The sequence below is a fragment of the Poecile atricapillus genome, chromosome W (genome assembly GCF_030490865.1).
Source record: "Poecile atricapillus isolate bPoeAtr1 chromosome W, bPoeAtr1.hap1, whole genome shotgun sequence".
In the NCBI taxonomy this organism is placed as follows: Eukaryota; Metazoa; Chordata; class Aves; order Passeriformes; family Paridae; genus Poecile; species Poecile atricapillus.
Genome location: NC_081288.1, coordinates 26,445,936 through 26,458,205, shown reverse-complemented (window position 1 = coordinate 26,458,205; position 12,270 = coordinate 26,445,936). Strand labels below are relative to the sequence as shown.

The window sequence follows — 12,270 nt, the reverse complement described above, 5'->3', positions numbered from 1 at the left end:
AGTTCCAGGCGTATGGGGTATTCTGCAGTTACCTCTATGCTGCATTTGCCCTGCCTCCATTTTGAGTGTGCTTTTGCTGGATCAGAATGAAACTGGACGTTTTCCGTTGTAAATCCTGGGATTTCTGTGAGAGAGGGGAAATGTTCCTGTGTGAGACAACACCGCCATCCTTGCAGTGTGGTGGAGGCAGCAGAGCTGTGAGCTGGCAGGGTCCAGGAGCACTGTGGGGATGTTTTGGGTAGGAGTTCTGGCCTGGGGCAAAACGGGAATATACGCTGCCATTTTGGGGCACGTGCGGTAGCAGCTCCGTATCTGTTACAAGATGGGCAAGTGGACTTCTAATGCAGCAGGAGGAGAAAATCATCACCTCCATTTGGTAACACAGTCGTATTAAACGTTCTAGGGCGTGGTGCTTTTGCTTGCTTGCTTTGTTTGGCTTTTTTCTTTAAGACTCAAAGTGCCCTGTTCAGACTTAAGTCGAGGCACGGCTTTGGTTTCCAACACCCCTGGGTATCTTTCACTCGGGGTTTGGGGGAAATCTGCCTGAGGCAGGCCTCTTCCTGAGGCCAGTATTGTCTTTACCCGGTCCGGCGGGGGAGAAGAGTTGCTGGATCGCTGGATCTCCCGCGTGCCCGTTCCGGGAAGCGCATCCTTCCATCCGGCGCTGCGGGAAAACCCCGCGTCACCCGCTCCGGCAGCACTGCCCCTTTAAGATAGGAGCGGTGACGTCACCCTGTCCCCCCTCCCTGGCGGGCAGTGGGCGGGGCGTGCGGTGCCGTGCGCAGGCGCGGAGGGAGGGCCGGGCCGGGCCCGGCGTCGCCATGGGCTCCTGAGGCCTCCGCGCCCCCGCGCCGGTGCCGGCGCCGCCCGCGGGGCAGCGGGCAGGGCCCGACCCGACCCCTCCTCGCCCCACCGGGCTGGGCCGTGTCCGCCCGCCCGCTGCATGGTAAGACGTGGCGGGGGCGGCTGCGGGCGCGCGGGCCGGGCCGGGCCGGGCCGGAGGGGCCGCGCTGGCGCGGGGGCGGTTCGTTGAGGCGAACTCACCTTGCGCTCCGCGCCGGCCCGGTGTGGTCGCGATTCCCGCTCCCCCCAGTTCCTCCTCCCGTCGCCACTCAGCTCTCCGCCCCATTCCCCCTCGGTGTGCGCCCCCTTCTTAGGGCTGCCCCCGCCATTCCCTTCCGCGCACATTCCTCCCGCATGGCCTCCTTACCAACACACACAGCGCCCACCCCCGCGTCTACCCACAGCCTCCCAGTGCAGCCCCCACAGCCTCGCCCCCACCCCCGGTGCAGCCCACCCAATTCCTTCCTCTCCCTCCTTCCCCGCAACCTGTCCTTGCTGCAGCTGTTCCACTCTCCCTATGCATTCACGCGCACCAGCACAGCCCCCTCGTTCCCCAGTGCTGTCACGCTCTTTGGTGGCATTGGGTGGGTGTCACTGCACGGGTGTGTCTGGTCCTGGGTGGGCTGGGAGCTCAGTAGACTGCAGTAACGTGGTGGGCAGCAGGTTTGTGTTTGCTGGGATTCTTTTGATTCAGACTGGATGGACTGACAGACGCCTCGTGCATGTGCTGGTGTGGTAGGTGTGTGAGGAGGCTGTTACTGTGCCTGTGTTCTCTTGCACTGTAGGTGACTTGTGGTGGGTCTTGTTTGGATGCTCGTGGTGTCTCGAAATCTCAATTGCTCTGTGAGGGCTAAATTCAGCTTCGGCAGCTGCAGCATGTAGTGGAAAGAGGGCTTTGGAAGAATGTGTGCGTGACTGAGTTCTGATGAATTGTGGAAAGGGACTAGAGTGATTTCAGGGACAGCTCTACGAAAGCTGCCTGGAACACTCTGAAGCTGTCAAGAGTGGGTGGAGGAGGAGGAGGAGGAGGAGTGGGAAATCTAGAGGAAATAGTGAAGATGACTCCTGCTTATAGAAAGTTTGCAATTGTTCTTGCCATGTAAGGAGCTTGAACAGGAGTAATTATTGAAGACATAAAGACAGGTTTTCCCTAGAGAGAAGGCTGTTTACCTCTGTTAAAGATAAAAATAGAAGACATTGATCAATAATAGAGCAAAGGCTAATAGGGTGAATAGAAATGGCTTTCCTATACTGCAAAAAAAACCCCAGAAAACAATCAATGAAAATGTAATAGAGCATACATCCCACTAACAAAGACTTGGCTCTTTTAATACAGTAGTTAGCTGTGCCTTTGAACTTGTGTTGCTGGATGTTACCCTTTGGTCTAAGAGCTAAGCATCCTTAAAAGGAAACACAGATTTCTCTAGAAATCTTCATGTTATTCAGGTTTCTAATAATAAAGGTTTATATTTGTGTGATACTGTTGGCAAAAAAATAAGCTCTCGTGCTTTTAGGATGTTGGCTAAGTACTAAACAACAGGGGTTTGGGGAGAGCTTTTCTTATGGTGAAGGTATCCCAGAAAGGCCTACTTCAGGCTTTCTTTTCTCCATTGTCCCCAAGAAAATGGGCTTCAAAGCTGCTCCGGTCTAGGGGAGCAGGTTTTTAGGTCCTTAATACCATCATTGTTAAGGTTGTGTTGTAAACCCTATGTGGCATGGAAGCAGCAGGTGGGTACCTCTGCATCTGAAGCAGGAGTGATTTGGTCTTGCTGCGAAATGATTGGGAAGCTTTACGACTGAAGTCAGTGTCTCTGACCGGCTCCATTGTGGACAGATGTTTTGCTTTGTGTTCTGCTCAGGTCTGTACCATCAGTTCTGAGCACTGAACAGGCAGTGTTTCAGAGGTGTGGGGCAAGGGGATGAGCACCTTCCAACCACTGGGCACCCTTTGGACTTTAGTTTGTCTGTCTCCTTAGGACACGTGGCAGTTGAAAGGGGAAGGTTCTTAGATAAACTGGTCAGAAAATGAGTTTCAGTGTGACTGGCTGGTTTGGCATAACAAAAGCATTCTGAGCTGTCTGGTCTCTAACCATTTGACAGCATCCAGCTAGAAATCTGCCTTGTTCTCTGTCAGCTTCTTTATCTGTTTGCTGGTAGCAGGCTGGGAGGTGAGCTTTTGCAATTGTGGGATTAGGGTTCTTTTATTCTCATGGATAAAGGAAGGGTGGGTGTTTTTTTTTCCTAGCACAAAATAACTTTTCCAACACCTCCTTCCCCCTCAAAAAAGGTAGTCCTTTTTCTACCCAGTTCTGCTGCAGAATTAACTAAAGCATCTAATAATCATGTTTTGGTGTAAGATGACAACCTTTTAATTTCCACGTGAGAAACTTACCCTTCATTCCTTCTGCTTTCTTGTTTTGGTTTCGTTTTTAATTGGCTTGTGTTTGCATTAAGGGAGATAAACTGCTACCTGCTCCTTTTAGCAGTTTCCTGTTTCATTTTCTAGAGGCTCTGATATCTTTAAGCTCTTGCAGCAATGTCTGGTGGAAACAGTGAATTCCTCAAGAGATGTTTGTTGTCTGGTCCTAGCTGCTTCAAGAGCTCAGTGTTGTACTGAATGAAGTTTGAAGTAAAAGACGAAGTTTTAAATCAGACTTGCTGATTCTGAAGTGCTACTGCTATGACTCGTTTCCTCAGTGTTTCCAGCCTAAAACTGAGGAAACCAAGGAAAGCAACAGAGAATGTACAGGTTGGTCTGTCTACAATATGAAGAGGATAGCACAGCCTCAGAGAGAAATTGCATTTAACCTTCATACAGTTGAGTTTTCTAGTACATGCCTGCTGCTGGCTGCCGTGTAACAAAGCAAGTGGGTGTTATTGAACAGCCCTAGCTGGGGACAGAAGCTCTTCTCTGTTTTAGAGTTTGTGATTGGTTGTGCTTGCCAAGGCCCTGGAATTTTGAGGTTGTAGAGAATACTACTGGTTTGGAGTTTTGTGTGCTGGCTTGCCCAGCTGTTTACGTGGAGCACTGCGTCTGTTGTGTGCTGTTCTCGCTTCTTCCCAGACTCATTGGGGTTTGCTTTTTTTCGGTGGAAGAGCTGTTTCCTGTCAAGACATCACACCCTACCAGAACGTTTGGGACTCTGAAAGCAGTTTGACACTGTGACAAGATGGATTTAAACACTTAGCTAAAGCAGCTGTAAAATATTATAGTGCTTGAACTGCAAACACCCTTATAGTAAGGGGTTTGCAGGTATTTTTTTGTATTTCTTTTCCTTCCCCCGTTTTGTTTTTTTTTTTCTTTTGTTTTGGTTTTTTTTTTCCCCTTTATGGGCTACTTTTGGGGAGAGCAACTGGACTTGTTTTCAGTGCAGCAGTTCCCCAGGAGGGTTTTGGAAGTGAAATTCTGCCAGCTAAAGCAGTGAGTTGCAGCCACCCTCCAGGAGTCTCACCTCAGAGTCTCTCTCTCTTCTAAGAAGAGGCAAGGGCTGGAGTACTTGTCCATAGCCAGGTTCTCTCTCTTTAAGAATCAGGTCAACCTCCATGGGGTTTTTTGTTTCTGATGGTGTAAGTAACATGTCTGGGAAGGCAACAGAGCAAGCTGTGTCCAGGGAAAATGCAGTGTATAGGCAAGCTGCTGAGGAACTGTGCTGTATCTGGGTTTGACCAGGTCTTTATAGCCCCTGAGGGGCATAATTCACAGGAAAGCTGAAAAGGGAAATAACTGACATTCCACCTGCAATATTAACCCGTGCAGTACCTGGATATTTGTCTCTCCAGCCTCAAGTCTGTCTTTGTATTGAAGGGATGGGAATGTTGCCGTTATTATCTTACAGTCACAGTGCCTGTGAGTCTGATGATACTGAAAGGATCAGCTATTTGAGGTTGTTGTGTAATGAAGAGTGACCAAGAGCACTGAGAGCTGGTGTCACAGCCTCACATTTTTTAGTTTCTAGCCCGAAAGCATCCATCTCTGCCTGGGTATTTTGTATGTGTGGCCCCCAATCAACTCGCGAGTAAAAAAAAGTCTCTCTAATTCAGCAAAGAAAATGATTGCAACATGTTATGTAGTGCAGCAGTGAGGCTTCAGGAGGGAGATGAGATGAAATCATTCCTTAAAAGCTGACCTTGCCGACCCAGTGTTCCCTCCTCAGGCTGCAGAACATGACATGGATGCTATTGGAGGTTGCTGAGTTGATTGCTTGGGAGCCTGCAGCTGCCTGGTCATCTTCAACATGGGTACAGCCTCAGCAGCAGGAATGTAGCTATGCCTCTGTCCAGGTCACTTGAAATGAACATGGACAAGTCAGTCACCTCAAGAGGCAGGTTAGAAGTGAATGAATTTCTCTTTGTGGCTCACCATATCTTGTATTTTCCTTGCTGGTTTTGCTATGAAAGGTTAGTGGTGAGTGAAGCAATTTGCAGCTGTTTGTCCCATCAGCTGGGAGTGACTTCTCGTCCAAACTTTTCTGATTTACAGACTTCCTTTCTCCCTTCCCAATAACTTTGTGATGGCACTGATTTTACAAAAGTCTTAAGCCAAAAGTAATTCATACAAATTCCCTTTCAGGTAACTTCACACAACTGGGTAATTTAATGTCAAAGTGTCTGGAAACACTGAGTTGAAATTTTTATCTGTTTTTAAAGCATGCACCCTCTCAGGTTGATGCTTGGTATGTTTTTTTCTGTATACAGAAAATGCATCGCTGCTGATGGCTTTTGGGATAGAGAGGCTCCCATGAATCCAGGAATACAAAGGTCCTGATTCTTCTTTCAGAACTTTGCCTCTGCAGGATCTTTATTTTTCTTGATGAAGTAGCAAGGCAGAAAAGAAGTGTGGAGGGGCTAATGTTAGATAGGAGCAATGAAATTAGAAGTTCATGATTTTGGGGAATTAGGAAGGATGTTTATGTCTTATATACAGAGATTTAAAAAAGAAAAAAAAAAAAAAAAGAAGAAAAGATGAGCAACAAACTACAAACAAAAATAAGCCAATCAGTTGTTATTGCAGCAATAATGAAATGGATTGATAGTGAGTGTGGCCTTGGGCGCTTTGTTGAGAATCACTGATTTTACTTCTGCAGTGCTCATCACTGCTGCATGTCCGCATCAGAGGATGATTGCTGGGGAAGTCAGATGTGCCATTGCCCTCATATGCACCACTGCACAGTTGCCTAGACCTGTGATAAGATGTCTGGGCTCTTTCAGCTCATTTACTTGCTAAATTGAAGTATGGATGCGATCTGGTAGATTCTATATGTCATCTTCTGTGTGGAAAGTATACTCTAGTGTATTAGAAATACTTTGTGTGTGACTGCCACAAGTTCAGTACTTTTCCATGTTGCTGTGGAGTTTGAGTTCTGATTCTTCTTAAAGAAACTGTATACTCTGTGGTAACTTTAAAACTGTTGTCTGCCCCATCTTGGCACTCAGAGGTGGGAAACAATGAATACAAGTGGTGGTGGAATAAGTTCTGATTTGACTTTGTTCTTGAGAGTTTGGAAAATGAAATGCAAACATCTTGTGTCATGTGGGACCCAACTGTTTATAGCACACCCTTTTTCATTCTTGCCTCTTTCCCCTCTGCCAGTTGCAAAATATCTTTATACTCTTTCTGTGTTTGTCCCCTGGGAGCAGAAGGCTTGCCTGGCTTGTGTGGAGTGGGGGCTGTTGGGAGTATGGGAAAGGGACGCAGTTCGTGGCCCAGGAGTGTTTGATCCTGTTCTCAAAGGAGAGGTTGGAAGGAAGGTTGGGGAACATCCCTTCTCCTCTCCCTCCCCCTTTCTCTTTTTTTCCTATCCCCTTCCAAAAAAAGGGATTGGATGTTGGATGTTGACCTATCACAATGTGGGTCAGTCCACACACAAAAAAAAAAAAAAAAAAAGGAGGAGGAGGATGGGGGGAGGAGGGCTGTGCAAATACAGTGAGACAACAGAAATTAATAGAGCAGAAAAAAACTCTGGAAAGAGGAGTGCATGGCTCAGGGTAAAAGGGTTTTGTTGTTGATTCTGAGTTTTTTAATGGGCACATGGGGAGGGGGAAGCTTCTCTTAGGATGACTATGGGCTAGTAAAATGGGTGACGGCTGTGTGAGCTGCAAGTGGAGAAGATTCTTGTGGTATTCTCAGATTTTAATTTCCCTAAAATGAGAAACATAGGGGTGTGACTTTGTTGAAGGTTAAATTGTTTGTGTGTACAGTGCGGTCTTATATGTATGTAGGCATTGGTTCATGTCTTGAGTATGGCTTAGTGGGCGTGTACCTTGCCCTGTGGTTTGGTCTTCCTTTGGTGCCTGACTCCTCTACCTTCTGCTTCTGGGCTAATGGCTTCCTGCTCCACTCTTGCTGACCCTACTGGTCTTCTATCCCAGTGGCCCTTTCCCCTTGTTTCACTGACTGTACCAACAGCTGTGAAATTGTGACTGGGGCATCTCTTCAGACTGCTCACTCTAAAGAAATAACACTGATGAGAACTGCATTTGGATCTGCATTTGTTGGGCAGACAGACAAGCACATTAAGCTGACACGGAGTGCAGCAACTGCAGATGCAAGCACTGCGTGTGTTTGTAAGCCTGGTGAGTGCCCGTCTTGTGACTGAGCACAGCATTGCTCATGTGTGCTCAGAGTTACCCATGTGTACCTGTGTGTCAGGTGTGTGTTGTGGGGTGTCTTTCACCAACTTGAAATTAAGAAAGCTTTACCCAGTGTGAGCAATAAAATGTAAATGAGTTGTACTAGTTAAAATTGTATGCCAGATCACATACTTAACTCTGATTGTTTTGGGAGTGCTGCTGGAGAACTTAAAAATGCACTGTTGGGACCTTCTCATGTCTCATAGCTAAGTAAACTAGATGCCACCCCAGAGAGCAAAAGCAGTTCAAGAAGTAATAAATGTAAAAGCATTTGATTTTTCTTGGATTGCTATCGCTGATTTCAGCTGTGCCAATGACTCTCTTACTGTGTACTGCTATCTTGTCCTATCTACCTGTTCCTTTTCCTCTCTTTTGCCATTTCAGCTGATGATGCCATCCCTTTGGGTGTTGAAAAGACCTTAGATTAATTATTTATCATATAAACCTAGCATAATAGAAAGATCTGATCCCAGTTGGCAGTTCTAGGCATTGTTATAATTAAAATAGTTGAAAATAAACCTTGAACCATTTTGTCCTGTGTTTTTGTATTGCTTGTAAGTCTAGGGCACATTGTCAAAAAACATTAAGCTGCTGCTTTCACTAATATACAGCTCTTGCTTGTGTCCTAATAAATGCAGAAAGTTCAGGATTTCATTTGTCTACTGCATGGTACTTCTGTATTGTCCTTTTTGGCTCCAAAATAAAGATAATTTAATGGTGAAACTCTTGAAGGAATAAGAATTTGAGGGGAATGGAAAATGTTTTTGTGGTATTTTAACAAAGTTCACTTTGGTGGATATTTAAAGCAATGTAAGTGTGGAGTAGGTTTTAAGGGAGAACGTTGTCTTGTCTCGTTGCTCTCCAAGAGAACCTTGCAGCCAGGTCATTTGTGTTTTTTTTGTTTGTGTCTTGCGCAGCAGAAGGAGGCTTAGCTGTTAAGACTCTTTCATGGGATAGCTTTGTGTATCATTCTTTGCTCACTCAGCAGTTTAGAAATTAAATACTTTCAGCCTCGGATGAGATGATCTATTTTAAAAACAGAGATTGTGTTTGCAGATGGGAGAGAACAGCTTCCGAGTCCTGTCACTTGGGGTTCTTTTCCTATTGGCACTGGGGTAGGTCTTGCTCGGAGCAGGCAAACACCTCCTCCTTTACTAGACTGTGGTTGAATATTCACATGTACCCCATGGAACTGAAGGACCACATCTGAACCTTTCTTCCCTCCTCTTACATCACTTTTGTTGTATCAGAAGTGAGCGTTTCATATTTTTGCTAGTTTATCTTTATGTAGAAATAGATCCTCCTCAGTGGTAACATTTTCCATGCCTTTATGCAAGCCAAAAATGATGGGGTTTTTTTTTCACTTTTGCTACATCCTGTTTTCTGTTTCGAGTTTATTTTCAGCAGAAGCTGCCATGTTAATGTTGGAAACAGGAGGTCTCTGTTCCCAAAAGGTACAGGACTGGCAGTCTGCTCCAGATGGAGAATTAATGTGCTGTTTTTTCTGTGGACACAGGCCATGTGGACACATCCCTGCTACTTAACAATGTGGTGTCATTAAGCGAACTGGTCCCCCATGCCATTTGGAGCTTCTTCTCTATGAAGAATATTAGTAACAGTGTTCTGCATCTCTGGGTTTTTATCAGGATAGTTATCTTGATAGAAATAGCTTTGATACCTATTGATAGAATAGGCTTTGTTTTGTTTTATTTTCCCTTCCTTGCATTGAGAGCCCTCCCTAATATTCCTGAAGTGTTTTCAGAAGATGTGTTAGGTAAGTGTAAGAGCTGCTAGTTTGATGATTAAGCTAATGCCCTGGCAGCACAAGGCCTTGCCTTGCTCTAATCTACATAACTTGTAATGACATCTGGGCAGGAACAGCTGGCAGCTTGTAGGGGATGGGGGTGTGATCTCTGCCTTCCGTGTTGGGAGGTGGTTGTGGATAGACCTCGCGTAGACCCCAACACTGCCAGAAGCTCCTGTAGCCTATACAGAAGGCTCATATTAGCTCTGTTCCAAATTTCCTGCAGCCCTCCTGGAATACGGCTAACCTGTGTCCAAAAGCTCTATGTGTTTACATAGATGTACTTTTGTGTGTGTGCATGTTTCCAGTTTCCAAAGTTTGGTGCTTTTCCTGGCTCTCTGTTCTGGTCCTGTTACGTTGCAGGTTACCTACGGGGGGAGCAAGGTAGTCACTTGGAGATGGGGAAAGCTCCAAGAGTGAAATTTAGAGGTGTTGAAATATTTTCCTTTGATATATTTAGGAGAACTCTCCAGAGAGGCAGAATAAGTGTGCAAGGAATGTTACTCTTCCTTGAACCGAAAGCAGTCAGGTGGAGATGAAACATGTGGGTAGAGAAAACAGGATATGGAAAAAGAGTAAGAAGTGCTTCAAAATTTATTATGCATTAGATTGGTTTGTATTGCATTGGTAATTCAGGTTTCCAAATGCCCTTAATTTGACATATGGTAATGTAAAGCGCTTTCCTCGTGGTTTGGTACCTTGCAGTGCTGGGAACTGTATGGGCAGAGAACAAAAAGATGGTTGTCCCAGGGAGCTTAAAATGCTCTAGAAACAACAGAGAAATACAGTCAGCTGGGAGGAGCACCAGGAAAGAGATCACAGCCAGGAGCTGTGACTGATGTCACAGCTGAAGTAGCCAAGTGGGAGAGTGGAGAAGATGGAAGTGAATAGGGAATAGCTTTATAGCCATAAAGTTGGGAAGTATCTTTGTACCCAGGCTTGAGAGGAAGCAGAAAAGTGTGTTGTGGCACTGACTTGGGCTGTGTTGGAGGTGGGTGTCCAAGAAATAAGTGTCAAAACACATTCACAGTGTCAGGTAAGAGGGAAGTCGCTGATACCAAGGTGCTGGTTCTGTAACTTATCAAGGCAGTATTTTTGTTGTGACATGTTCCCAGGCACCACCTTTCCTGGGCTTGTGTCCTGTTGCACAGTGGGAAGGGACATTTCAGAAGCAAGGCCTGTTGAGGGAGTTGCCACAGCCCACCCTCACAATGCTCTTTGTTAAAGGCGGGAGAGGAGCTAGCAGATTGAGCTGGTGGTAGTGAATGAGCTGAAATCCGCTTTCCTGGTTAAGGCTCTAGTCTTCTGTGCTATTACCTGTTTCTTAACTATAGACTGGAATTGCTCTCACAGCTTCAGTTTCTTGCATGCAGTAGTATTTCCTAACAGCTTTGTGCACTGCTTATACCTGTCACTGTAGCTGTGATGTGTGGGACTTGAGGAGATTAAAAGGGATCATTTGGAAGGTTTATGTTAATTTTGTGGATTTTGGAGTACAGCATTCCTTCATGTTTCACTAGCAAGGAGAATGAACTGCAAACTTATGCACAGAACCAATAAAAGGTGTCAAGGAAATAAAAAGCTGTCCTCAGGGACAACCCTGAGTGCTCATGGGTGGGGTGGTTTGGGGTTTGGGCAGGAGATGTAAACCCTGTTTTGTAAGAGAGTTTGTATATTTTCTTTCAGAAACACAGTGGTGGAAAAAGTTATTAATTTCAATGACGGTGTGAACTGAAGGGGATTAGGTGAAGAATGATGTACAATCCTGTAATTAATGGCTGTTGATGTATAATCACAAGGGGGCAGTGTTAAGATTACATACACAACTTCAATTTATGACTGACCTTGCTTTTGAATACATAACCCCTGTCATGACAAAATGCTTGTTGATTGCTTTTTGCTGTTTCCACTTATTTTAAAATGAGTACAGAGACACAGAAGAATTCCCTTTCAGATCCTCATTCTGTTGATGTTACTGCTGCTGCATTTGGGTCTGTGCCACTGGTGTGGTTTCATTAGCTGGAGTGTGGAGGTCCAGGTCCTGTTCCTCCTGGCACCTGTGGTCTGCTGTACAGATCCTCTCCCCCATGAACTTTTGGAAGGGCTTAGCAGCTTCCTGTCTTGCATAGCTTCCAAAGTGCACTGGGATGTGCAGGACTGCAGCTGGCTGGACTTTATTTAGAGCTAGGTTAACCACAGGTGCATCTGCTCTGATTTCATTTTAGATGTGCCCTTTTTGAGCTTTGTGGAAGCACTCTCAGCACTGTGTGTATTCAGTTGCTTCAGAAATTACTTGGGTAGAAATCCCTCCTTCTCAAAGCAGTAAAAACCTTGCTAACTTGTGACATCTCCACGCATCCTCCATCTCTCCAAATTTTTAGATATGGTACAGATAATGAAATGTGTGTGTGTTTATTATGTATGCTTAGAAGCTCAAAACTTAAGATACATTTCCAGTACTGATCAGGATTGGAAAGGAATTACCCTACTGTACATGCAGTTATGAAAATCTGTAACTCAGAGCAGGGATATTTTGCAAAAACAACTGGAAAGAACAAAGAAAAGCCAAGTTTGATGATTAGTTTATAAATTAAAGCACAGCACTTATGCAGCTCTATCTATAGTAAGATAACATATGCTTAAACAAATCTGGGTATTTCCCAGGACTTTTCTTCTTCCCCCATGGAAGAAAGCAGAAAGGAGGTGGAGTAAGGACATAAGGTAATGTCAGACTGCTGCACACCAGTGATACGAGAGTGTGTTTTGGAAAAGCTTGTGTTAAAGGGCCCATTTTCATGTCTTAGTATGCATGTGGAAAGGACTTGCTACTGGCACTCGGCTTTTACTGGGCACGTGTTCTCTAGTTTGTGCTGTGGCTTTAGGTGAAGCAGGGCTGGGGCAGTTCCTCTGTGAATATATGTTCTCTTTTGTGTTCGGTAACAGCCTGTCAGTAGATGACAAATATGTCCTTCCCTGGTGCAGCTGTAAACTGT

The 12,270-nt window shown here is 45.4% G+C and overlaps 1 protein-coding gene across 3 annotated transcripts in view; it reads left to right on the top strand.

The window, feature by feature from the left end:
• The first annotated feature begins 781 nt into the window (after window positions 1–781).
• The window catches only part of LOC131591521 (transmembrane protein 184B), a 30,690-nt gene continuing 19,201 nt past the window's right edge, over window positions 782–12,270 (top strand). Inside the window, exon 1 of one of the 3 annotated variants that reach the window (XM_058862320.1) lies at window positions 782–946. In XM_058862320.1, coding sequence (XP_058718303.1) covers window positions 944–946 — 3 coding nt within the window. In that variant the 5' untranslated portion in view covers window positions 782–943. Of the gene's footprint in view, window positions 947–6,715; window positions 7,417–12,270 lie in introns of those variants that run through there. The other 2 variants (XM_058862318.1, XM_058862319.1) reach the window with 2 other exon arrangements.